The sequence below is a fragment of the Haliotis rubra genome, unplaced genomic scaffold, assembly GCF_003918875.1.
Source record: "Haliotis rubra isolate DU_JTF1 unplaced genomic scaffold, ASM391887v1 Scf57, whole genome shotgun sequence".
Lineage (NCBI taxonomy): Eukaryota > Metazoa > Mollusca > Gastropoda > Lepetellida > Haliotidae > Haliotis > Haliotis rubra.
The window spans coordinates 1289997-1303025 of record NW_025767268.1 but is presented as its reverse complement, the minus strand read 5'-3'; the positions used below and the strand labels follow the sequence as shown (position 1 = coordinate 1303025).

The 13029-nt window shown below is 39.2% G+C and overlaps 1 protein-coding gene across 1 annotated transcript in view; it reads right to left on the bottom strand.

The window, feature by feature from the left end:
• The window catches only part of LOC124254238 (b(0,+)-type amino acid transporter 1-like), a 139782-nt gene extending 136299 nt beyond the window's left edge, over positions 1–3483 (bottom strand). Inside the window, exons 1-2 of the mRNA XM_046688130.1 lie at positions 3426–3483; positions 950–1063 (exon numbers count right to left, since the gene is read on the bottom strand). Of these exons, the coding sequence (XP_046544086.1) occupies positions 950–952 (3 nt within the window). The 5' untranslated portion in view covers positions 953–1063; positions 3426–3483. The remainder of the gene's footprint in view (positions 1–949; positions 1064–3425) is intronic.
• Positions 3484–13029: the final 9546 nt, after the last annotated feature.

The following is a 13029-nucleotide window of genomic DNA, read 5'->3' as shown; positions in this document are numbered from 1 at the left end:
TGAGTGGGAAATACACAGTGCCATTATTGAAGGGCTGCCAAGGTGTGCATGGTGTCAAACATAAACCAACAGGCGTTGAAAGATCTGAGCATTTTTATAAATGGATTCACAGTTAAAGAAACTGAGAAATGGTAAACATTTGAAAACAATTGAAAAGTTTGACAATGAAGGTAATTGAAAAAGGTACCCAAAACACAATTCTGTTGGCAACTAGGGAGGTTTAGCCCATGCACATGAATTACATTACAATTACAGTGTGGTATAAAATAGGACTAGCAATCGATCTAAATTTTAGCTCACAGTGATCAATAATCACCAACTGAATATTGATTGATTATCAATAAATATCAAGAAGAAACTTTGAGGAAAAATGGAAAAATATCTGAATGAAATCAACACATTTCACATCACTGATACAAAGGGACTTACTGTCAGAGGGACAAACGACACAGCAGTAATGAGTCTAATGACACTTAGTACATATGAACTGTTAATAGCAGAGTGTACGATCCGTGTGCAAAGTATGCATTATGTCAGAAAGCACACGTTAAATCTCCAAATCATCATCATCAGAGTGTACTACTACTATGGATATAGAGATTATTAACCGAGTGTTTGTCCATATCATTAATATCATATACTAGAATTAGGAATAAAAATTATATTATGTGAGCCTTTGGCGACGTCATCAATGAAATGTTAATGCTTTAGGATTCACATGGTGTGTATGAAGTTTGGTGAAAGTAGTTCTTGCATTGATGCAATTTGCATAGTTATCAGATTTGGATACCAAGTTTATCAGATTGCTGTACTGCACCGATAACACCCTCCATTAGATGATAAAAGTGTCTATCCCAGCCTCTGTACAAACCAGACCACACTTTCAGCACCAGTCTGGTTGAGACAGATTCCACCACTGTATCCTGAAATCACTGACTGACAGACTTACCATGCTCCTGGTGCCGTCAGTCTACACACCTCGGTGTAGGTTCTCGTGGAAATGTACATGGTCAAGCAGGTTTCAAATCTTCAGTTGACCAAATCCTTAGGATCATCACACAATCTGAAACATGGAAACATGGTGGTTCAACTAAATTTAATCTCATCAGGGCTCTTGCACACAATAAACAAACAGTGAGATGGGAGATTCAGAACCTGAGGACATTTATACTTCCTTCATTTCAGGGCTTTATGCAGGGGGCTTTAGATTAAGACATTGCATAGGGGGATTGGCAGTAGGAAAAAAGGAAATATTGTTCAAGCACTGTGAGACAGACTACATGCAGAAGAAAAACACACAGTAGGGAAAATAATATTGTTGGGCACTGTGAGATATAACAACACAGTATGCTTACACTGGGGCTGCAACAAATCCACAATGAGGTGAATGTGATACAAATACTCGGTAATGAATACATTTACTAGGTAGTTGACATGCTATTCATTATATTCAGTGAAACAATTACATCATATTGCATATGTTTTGCCCATGTTGACTGTGTTAAGTTAATTTATCATGACAATGACCAGTGACCATATCACAGTCAAATCATATACATGAGAGTGTTGACCATTAACCTAACTAGCCAGGATATGATCCATATTTATTGCACATTGATAACTAACAGAGAAATTCAGGCAAAAAATGCTTTTCTTTAAAATTTCATGAAAATTAAATCCTAGTGATTAAGAATAGAATTCATGAAGGGTTATGGTTCGATTCACTGAATACACATGTGAATCATGAATATATCCAACCCATTCATTAAATCATACAAAATCAACTGACATTTCAAAACGTTATCATGGTAAAGTGCTGCAGGCAAGAGTTCCACCAAGATGGATAGTGGATTGTTTAAGTTTGCTGCTATGGTACACATGGTGTATGGAACTGGGTGCTGTCTAAGTCTTTACATTACAACAAGCATGGTGTTGTGACCCCATGGCATTCAAGTTTAAAGGCAAAAGCTGCTTGAAAGTAAATAAAACAGTAAAAGATTGTACAAAACAAGCATTCAAACACTGAATGAGAACATTTCGAACGCTGCTTGGGATAACATGGAAAACTGCATAGATTGTATCGAACACTGCTTGAATATGGTCTCTGCTTGAAGTATCATGGAAAACTGCCTGAACCATATCCAACACTGCTTGAGATAACATGGTAAACTGCCTGAAACCATATTGAACACTGCATGAGATAAACTGCTTAAACCATATCAAACACTGCCTGAGATACCACTGAATGCCACCTGAGACCAGAGCATTCTTGAAATAAAAGGTTCTGATTAATGTTTACTGTCACTGTTCAGCTAAGGCCTAAAATATACAAATGTTGTGGTTCTGATTACCCGACCATATCAAACACTGCCTGAATTATGGTGCCAACCCTTGAATTAAGCTTTCAGATACCATGTTGTGGTTTTTGCCAACAGATATCTGGTGCCAATTTTATTATAAGCGGAATGAATAAAATAAGCTTTCAGATACCATTGTTTTTTTCCCGGCACCAACAGATATCTGTCATTCTGATAGAGAAAGTCGATATGATGGCCGCAAGTTTGATTGAATAAACAATTACACATTGATAAATGTGTTATTAGTTTGTACATTACTTCTAAATAAAAATGTATAAAAAAAAATCCGACCTACCTACCCTAAATTTATAAGAGGTGTAATCGGAACAACAACATTTGTTATTATTTGGCCTAAGAAGGGTATTTGTTACTTGGACTTAGGCTTTGGTCCTCGTAAGCTGAAAACCATGGCTTCCTAATGTCACTTAACAGTAGATATTAGTTTAACAATGCACCAGTATTTCATAGTAAAGATTTGCAAAGTATAAGCTCAAGGAAATTAGCCCAGCAGTGTTGCAGTTATCTGATTTAAATCAGAAAGAAATTTGCCAGTGATAGAGCATATATTCAAACATTTCACATCAGCCATGTTAAAGCTTGCCTGAGAAGAGCACTTCACCTCAATATATCATTCTACATTGTAATGTTTATTGAACAATGACAGAAATTTTAACTTACTGTAATATTTTGAGGCAGAGACATAAATAGAATTGCCTCTGTGATATGAGAACAATATGCCTACCAGTGGTCTGAGGAATTGAAAATTTTTTTTTGTGTAAACTTATTGAGGGTTGACATCCCATCTGCTAGTCTGCCCATATACTTTACTGGGTGGTATGTTCCAGACAATACAAAGTGGGAAATGGCATCTGTACATACGAGTTCAAAACTGTATGCAAAATGGATCCGTGATTCACAATGAATGTGGTAAGTTCAATCATCAGTAACTTCAATAACATTCGTCGTGGTGCGTTAGCTTAAAATGACGTTGAATGTTACAATGTTCATTGTGAAATGACATAAAATTATATATCATGTTTCATGGCAACAACATGATAGTCTATTCACCATTTGTGCTGCTACATCTGCACGACGCCATTAGCTTCAAGCATTCTGAAACTTTCGGCCACTTTCGCCAAGGGAGAATACATATGTCCAGACGTATATACGTTCACCAGGCTCTGACCATTGGGTAGTCCAATGTTACTGAAACATTCTACATATATATTTTTCAAGTTCTGAAGAAATAATTGTAGCTAAGAGTTCAGCCACTGATCCTCAACTAGCCACACAAGCACATTCTTACTCCACAATTACGTTTCATAAAATGAACCCTCCCTCGATATCTACAGACTCGTGCCAAAAAGCATTCGTCACTTCCGAATGTACGTGGAAGTGGGCAGACCGCCTACTTTCAAAATTAATGAACACAACTCATGTTCTCAAAGGGGCACTGTTCCAGAGCGATGCGCCAATCTAATTACGTCAGATGGTCAGCCCCAGCTCCGTCGACCGTGACGGATACGGGAACTGGGCAGCTGTCCACCTTGGCAGAATTTTTTCAACCTAAACAACGAGATAATAAGGGACCGTTCATAATTTATGGCTAGGGGGGTGGGGGGTGGGGGTGATGATGACTTTTATGGAGAAGCATGTACAATGTGGATGAATGTAGGAAAAAAAGTAACAGGAAAAAAAGTAACGGACAAAAAGGAACAGTTTTTATATAAACACTTAATCAGGATTAGGATGAGCAAAGACGTATACTCTCCCAAAAAGAAACGCATCATGAAAATAGCAATTTCATGTAGCAATGAATTAAAACGTGATTCATTTTACGAAAGGTTTTGCTCTGTTTATGAGTCCTATGGTGTTTATGTTTGGAAACATCACAACAAAACGCACCATCCGTAAAATACCCGTATTTATCAGCATGATTTTCAATATCGGCGTGTAGTGTCACAGAATACACAATTCACATGCAATGCACGTGAAAGTTGGGGATCAGATAGTCTCAATGATGGGTATAAAAGGTTGATCGCTGTCTGTCAATTATTCACTGTATTTGGAATATTGTTGACGAACGCAAAATGCCACGTCTAAGTGAAGCCAACCGTCATATCGCCATTGGTTTGCTTGAAGCTGGCCAGTCTCACCGTACAGTTGCCCGACGCATGAATGTTCACCAAAGCACCATTTCACGGCAGAATGCGGTAGCAGATGCTCCTCGTAGTGGGCGACTTCGAGCGACCACTGCGGCGCAGGATCGCTACATCCGGGTACATCACCTGCGTCATCGAACAGCTACGGCGACCAGTACCGCTCGACAAATACCCGGATTGAGACAGGCCGTCAGGAACAGGTTGAGAGGGGCTGGTTTACGTGCCAGAAGACCTTATTTTGGCCCTGTTCTTCGACAACAACATCGTCGACATCGAGTTCAATGGTGCACCAACGTTCAGGCCTGGAACCTACCGAATTGGCGTAGAATCTGGTTCAGTGATGAATCACGATTTCTATTGGAACGACGCGATGGAAGAATGCGGGTGTACAGACGTCGACGTGAACGTTTCGCCGACGCTTGCGTTCCCCAGGTTGACAGATTCGGCCGGGGAAGTGTTATGATGTGGGGGTCGATCACCTGCCGTAGGAGAAGTGATTTGGTGATGATCCAGGGCAACCTGACAGCTCAACGGTACTGTGACGAAATCCTACGCCCACACCTCCTTCCAATCATTGATCGCCAGTTGTTTCAACAGGACAATGCCAGGCCCCACACAGCACGTCACACTAGAGACTTCCTCCAGAACAACAACATCAATGTGCTCCCTGGCCCTCAAGATCACCGGACTTAAACCCGATCGAACATCTGTGGGATGCCTTGGACAGACGGGTGCGACGCCGTAACCCTCAACCTCAGACACTTCAGCAACTCGCACAGGCACTACAGGCAGAGTGGGCTGCGATTGGGCAACACGATATTCTGAGACTTATTCGTTCGATGCCGAGGCGATGCCGTGCAGTTCTGGATGCCCACGGTGGTCACACGAGGTATTGACTTCAGCACCACCACACGTCTCTATGTGACACTCAAACTGACTTTCCTCGAGTTGGTGCCAAAGACGGATAAGTCTGCATTCCCAGTGTGCAATTTCGCTATATTTCATTGACTCATAAAGCCTACAAGATGTTTCAAAATAAACATAAAAATACAGCTGAAATTCCTATATGCGTTTCTTTTTGGGAGAGTATATATATACGTCTTTGGGATGAGCTTTGATCATCTTATATAAGTTGTTGTTGTTACTTGTTTTTACTGAGCAGCTTCTCACCTATTCAGCTTACTTGATAGTATAAACTACTTTGTTAAGTTAACTATTCATCTGTAAAAACAAATCTCTACTGAGCAATTTCATTGATTGTCCTCACCTACTCAGCTGAGAACTGAGAACATTGCTTGTGGATTTCATATTTTTTACCTTTTTAATTCGGCCTCCCATTCAAATTTCCCTTTGTACTCAGGTGTTGTTCTTTGGTAGTAACACCACTCTTTCAAAATTTCTATTTTTTGTTCCCCCTCATTTCTTTATAAGTGTACTACCCCGTCGCGGAAATACCTTAGTTGTGCTTGCGACGTTAAATAAAGCAAATCACTATAATCACTAGTTGCTTATGGATGCAAAAAATGTGCTTGTAATTGTTTTGTTATACTTTGTTACTGAATAGAAAAAAGCAACTGAAAAAGTGTTACATTTTTTCGTGTTACTTGTTTTCCTAGCAAAATCTGTTACTTTTTTCCCGTTTCTTTTTTTCCCTGTTACTTTTTTTCCTGTTAATTTTTTTCCGATCACCAATGTGGATGACCCCCTAAAATTTATGTACAAAATAAGTGACCCCCTGCATGCCATGTACAAAATCAATGACCCCCCTCCCTTTCCCATAATTTCTAAGCATAATCTTAAACATATTTTTATGTACAAAATTGCTGAACACCCACCCCCCCCACCCCCAGTAAGTGTGTACAAAATTGATGACACCCCCAAGCTCCCCAGAAATATTGCTAAATGCGGCATAAAACCATACTCAAACACTAACCCCTGTAGACGTCTCGGTGGTGATTAAAAATAGCCCCGTTTAAAGACTTCTCGGACGCCGGTGACCCAGACGCCTTGGAATAGCTACACACTCTCATTCTATCTCCACAGTCTAAAATACCTTCATGTCTAAGCACATCATATCGTAACAGTATCAGAATATATTCATGTATAAGCACATTCTATATCAAAAGTATCAGAATATCTTCATGTATAAGCACATGATATGTCAACAGTATCAAAATACATTCATGTATAAGCACATTATATTTCAACAGTATCAGAATACTTTCATGTATAAGCACATTGTATTTCAACAGTGTCAGAATACATTCATGTATAAGAACATTATATATCAATAGTATCAGAATACCTCCATGCATAAGCACATAATATTTCAACAGCATCAAAATACATTCATGTATCAGCGCATTATATTTCAACAGTATCAGAATACATTCATGTATACGCACATTAAATTTCAACAGTATCAGAATACTTTCACGTATAAGCACATTATATTTCAACAGTATCAGAATACCTTCATGCATAAGCACTTTATATCGCAACAGTATCGGAATATCTTCACGTTTAAGCGCATTATATCTCAACGGTATAAAACTACTTCATGTATAAGCACATCATATCTCAACATAATTACTTTATTAACGTGTGTAGCTTAAGCACAGTTCTCATCAGCTGGACTATATTTGATTGCACCGGGTATGGCAAATACAAGATGGTTGGAATAGCCATTTTAGTACTGTACAACGTGCGTTTTCTTTGTAACGTAAAAAGGAATCTGTTGTCGCTGAGTTTGGAAACGACCTAAAAGATGAAGGTCTATCCTTTGACTGTTGTCTGGCTCACGTTCAAATGGGAGGGACCACAATCAAGCCGCTTTCGGTCACGCGCGTCAACAGGAAACAGGAAGTCCCTGGTTGTAGTTAGAAGGATGCCAATGTACGTCAAGCCACCACGAAAAGAGACAACACACCTTTAGATTTGAATGCACCTTGACAACGTCGGGCCACCGAGACTTAATACATCGCACTCAGGAAGGGAATCGAACCGCGATATGGGACCGCTCTAACAACTGAGCTGCATATATATGAAAGTTATACCATGCAATATTTAGGAAGTCTTGATTCAACGCCAAACAGATTCCATGTGGCGTAAAAGACCAGAGTAAAGATTATATTGACGGATCATGCAGACCACAGCAGACATTGCTCACACTAATGCACTGGGGGCGGTGAGGTAGCCTAGTGGTTAAATCGTTCTCTCCTCACGCCAAAGACCCGGGTTCGAATCCCCACATGGGTACAATGTGTGAAGCCCATTTCTGTTGTTCCCCGCCGTGATGTTGCTGGAATATTGCTAAAAGCGGCGTAAAACCAAACTCAGTCAGAGTAATGCACTGACAACATACAATCAGTCATTGCCAGATTTAGTGGAATGAGTTAGTTCGTGGCATGGTACAACAACAATAGACACGATATGCGGTATTTATTCCAATTACATCACTTGCTTGATAGCGATGTTAGTAGTTACACCGAAACGTCGCTCATACTAATATTATAGAAGTTGTATATCCACAGAAATCTCATCGTTGTTTATTCCAAGGGGCACAAACCGACCTCTTCTGCAGGTTTTTACATTTGGTGTGTATCTGAATTCTATACACTGACTGACTGACTGACTGAGTTTGGTTTTACGCCGCTTTTAGCAATATTCCAGCAACATCACGGCGGGGAACACCAGAAATGGGCTTCACACATTGTACCCATGTGGGGATTCGAACACGGGTCTTTGGCGTGACGAGCCAACACTTTAACCACTAGGCTACCCCACCGCCCCGAATTCTATACAAGTGACAACATACCAAGTGATGCTGTCAGTGTGAAACTGGGATCTGAAACCACGTTCACAAGTGGATCTTGCACGCTTGAAAGAGACAACTTACTCAACTCATTTTACACACCATCGATCACACGTAAAGGCCGGTTACTTTACCAAACAGGAATTGTTTACCCGAATGATAACTGTGGGGAAAAGGGGTAATGATCCTCATCTGCAGATGTTACATATTTGTTTACATTGTACCGGCACATTGGCGCGGCATACTGGTTCAGCGGCTGAAATGACACAGCACTGTGATGTTAACTTTCTGAACCGAAATAATTAATCACATGTTATAATTAGTTGTGTTGATGTTTGGTCTGCTCGTCATTATCTACATAATTCTGTCGGAGTGAGTGAGTTTAGTGTAACGCCGCACTCAGCAATATTCCAGCCATATGCGACTGTCTGTAAATAATCGAGTCTGGACCAGACAAGCCAGTGATCAACAGCATGTGCATCGATCTACGCATTTGGGATACTATGACACGTGTCAACCTAGTCAGAGTTTGACCACCCAATCCCGCATTCGCCTTTTACGTTAAGCATTGGTTGCTGAAGACCAATTCTAGCCCGGATCTTCACGGGTACTACATACGTCGGAAAACACTGTTGTATATTTGTTGTGTTTGAATATATAACCAACTACAGCTCTTGCTCGTTTGTGTACGAATAGCTATACTGTGGACAGCTTGGATAAACTCTAGGGGGATTCTAGGTTATAGAACAAGTGCTTTGTGATTGATTGTATGTCAACGTACTCATAATATCAATCACTGGTTTGCCCGGTCCGGATCCGTATTGTTACATGCCTCCGTTATACAGCCACCTTAAATTCTCACGATGCATCAGCAATGTTAAGCTATAAGATAGTATGATAAATATATCACATTCAACCGAATTACCAAATCCACAAACTCTCATCAGATTACATCATCAGAAAAGATTATAGTCAGGATTTTAAATAAGTTGGGATAAAGCTGTATAACCTCTCTCTCCCTCTTTCTCTCTCTCTCTGTCTGTCTCTCTCTCTCTCTCTCTCTCTGTCTCTCTCTCTCTCTCTCTCTCTCTCTCTCTCTCGTGAATCGTGGTGCTCAACCACTGGATGCTTCACGGTAGCTATCATCTAGCTCTGATATGTTCCATAAACTGAATATCTGAAGTGAGTGAGTTTAATTTTACGCCGCTGTAAGTAATATTCCAGTAATATTCCAGCGGGAGACACCAGAAATGGGCTCCACACACTGTACCCATGTAGGGAGTCGAACCCGTGGCTACCCTACCGCCCCCTCAATATAGAAGTAGGGTCAGGACTCAGTGCTGGCCATGGTATGATATTGATGGTTTGCCTTTGGGGAAATTGGGTCACAATCTTGGCACCTTGAAAGACGAAACAATACCTGACACGTTGTGCAAACGGCACCACGTGAGGTCCAGTGATGTTGCCCCAATATAGTATTGACCTGTGACCATGGACAATGAGGAGCATTTCGGCCAGTCATTGTGATCCCACCCAGAATATACATTATGGACTCTGGAAACAAACGAACAATGCTGTATGACGTAAAACCTATTTGCAATTTTGAATAATTGACCTTTGTTTCACAGTGACGGGAATAAGGGCAGACAAAAGCATTGTCACTGAATATATGCAATTTTGATAACAAATAACTGCATTTGAATTGAACGACTCGGAGGTTCATGAAGGTGGGGATGTCTGGAGAGTCATTTAGAGCTCTTGTATGGCAGAAAGGGCGGGACAGAGGGGAAATATTGTGGTTCGTGGACTGTGAAACAGACACGAAGAAGGATTGCGTGAACAGCTCAGGGGATCAGCCTGAAACACAAATAATGAATGAGGATCTCTCCCTCAGTCTGACATCGTGATGCATGTAAATGGGTGAAACGTTCCCAAGAAACGCACATTCAACGTGAACGCCCAGTGGTCTCAGCGTGAGTTAGAACCAAGGACCACGTCATAACGCCTGCTATATGCAAAAGCTGATTGGAATCTCAGTCTTTGACAGAAGTATAGTGATAGATTAATCGGAGGGAGGGAATGAAATAGAGACATGGGCACATCGTATCAGCTCATTTCACACAACAATACTGATACTAGAAAGTCAAATTACATCACATTGACATATTAGCCATCAACAGATCATTATTTTGAATACTGAATGAAGTGATTCCTAATCTTATCTGGTCAAATACTTAGCAATAAACTGATGACCTTTTTGTACATGCATGTACCTCTTTGTGACAATTTGAAAAACTAAATGATTATATTTACCACTACTGATGTCCCACTTAAGGCTATTGTGGTTCAGTACTGATACTAGGAAGCTACAGTACATCACTTTGACATATCAGCCATTAAAAATGTCAACTCTGATTCCCGAATGAAGTTATTCTTAATCGTATCTGTCAAATACTTAGCAATAAACTGATCACCATTTTGTACATACATGTACATTTTGAAAACATTTGAAAAAAAGATTCATAATATATATTCGCCATTACTGAATTGTCACTTAAGGACGAAGTAGGTAGGGGTTAAACTGTTTATATCACTAACTGTGTGATACTCACCATATCGTTTGGTTGGTGCTAGGGAAGGAAACTCTGTCGGAAAGAAGTTCATGATCAAGACCAGAAACGTCCATTCATTAGCAATGTTCTCAGAGAGGATGCCCAGCCACCATAAGCACGGAACATGACTTTGTCACGAAGCATAGTCCTATCCATAATGATTAGGATGATGAATCACGAATCACTGTTGATTAGTTCCAGGGAACCCCGAGCATACAAATCAACTCGACGGATGGCATTGAAACCTGAGGAGCCTTGTACACTGCCGTAAGAGATATGTTTTTCTTTCTTAAGGGGCCACCGGTCCATGACACTTTTTCAGAGCATACAAAACATTTTCCACTGGAGCGCTCTGGTGGTTGCAGTCAATTACAATTTGGCATGATGACAACCACACTAATTAAACGCTTAAATACACCCCTGTAAGCCTCATTGAAGCCATTTTGTCTATAAAAATACTTCAGTAATAATGATTGATATTGGGTCTCATTTTAGAACAGGTGGCTGCAGTCACATTAGTTTCAAGATTTCAAGATATATACTAAGTATACAGTACTAAGATATTTGTTTGTTTGAAGATTTCTTGTCTGATCATATATTTTATAATAGCAATATTGTTATTGATAAGAAAACTATTTTTATGAAGGGTGGTTTCAAAGGGGTATCTCTCAAATTTGTGATCTTGTTGATGAAAATGGCAGTTATCTGTCTCTGGTGGATTTTAATGAAAGGTATCAATTGAATGTATCTATTTTAGAATACTATGGTGTCATTAGCTCTATAAGAAAATATTTTGCTGGCTTGTCAATTGTGAAAGAAAACACTGGACAATGTGCAGGAAATACACCAATTACTCGGTTGTTACTTTCAACTAATAAAGGCTCCAAAGCCTATTACTATATCCTTTGTTCTTCAAATAGGACACCAAGAGCACAGTTAAGGTGGCAAGAAGATTTTTAGTGTGGTCTTGACTGGAACTGTATTTTCCTAAAATCGTTTAAATCAACACAAGACACTAAATTGAGATGGTTCCAGTACAGGATACTCCATAGAATTTTAACTACCAATACATTTCTTTAAAAAAAGTTGAAATAAAAGATTCTGACTTATGTTCATTCTGTAATGAAGAAACGGAATCTATTTGTCACAAACCTTTTGGTCAAATTTTTTATCATGGTTAGCAGAAGGTTTTGACCACATCCATGATCTCAATCTCACTATGGAACTGATAATATTTGGCTGTAAGAAAAATGTTTTTACTGACTTGTTCATATTATTGAGAAAATATTACTTGTACAAATGCAAGCTGATTTCTGTTTTACCAAATGTTGCTCAGTTTAGAAGTGAGTTGAGAATGGGATTTAGTATTGAAAAATGTATTTTCTTTAACAAAAGCTGTAACGCCGAATTTTATTCGAAATGGCTCTTATATAATAGCTTATTCAAAGACGACTGAATTAATTATATTATTAATATGTTTGATAATTAAAAATAATCTTGTACTTGTGTGAATGGTGAGTGAATGGATTGTCTTGTTTCGTATAAATTTCCACCTGTATCCCATTAAATTACTGTATATCTTCGGACTGAGCTGTCCCCTGTCTGCTTATGTTTGACTATAACAGGGATTCAGAAATAAAATTTAAATTACAAAAAAAATAAAATTGTTTGTTTGAACATATTTTATTTAGTATTGAAAGGTATCGGGCACAAGTTATTCAACTTATTGAAGCCTGCTCCCGAGCATTACTTGAAAAAATGCTGTAATGAGCAATAAACAGAGGCAAGGCATATTACACATTAATTAAACCGCTTACTACCTACAATGAATTCATGGACTTGACTAAACATGTTATAATTTATAGTTTGTGGCAGACTAAGGCTGCCGTACAGAATGGAGTTAATATCCAATATAACTTTTAGGATTTCAAAGCCTTGTATCAAATCAAACCGGCAGCTGACATACTTTGGACATTTTAAAATGAAATGATTGGCATCTTTCAGCAGAACACCTCAAAGGCAAGTTTTACTTTCAGATATATTGACACGAAAAAGATCAGCATTTAAAGAACTACATAAATGTC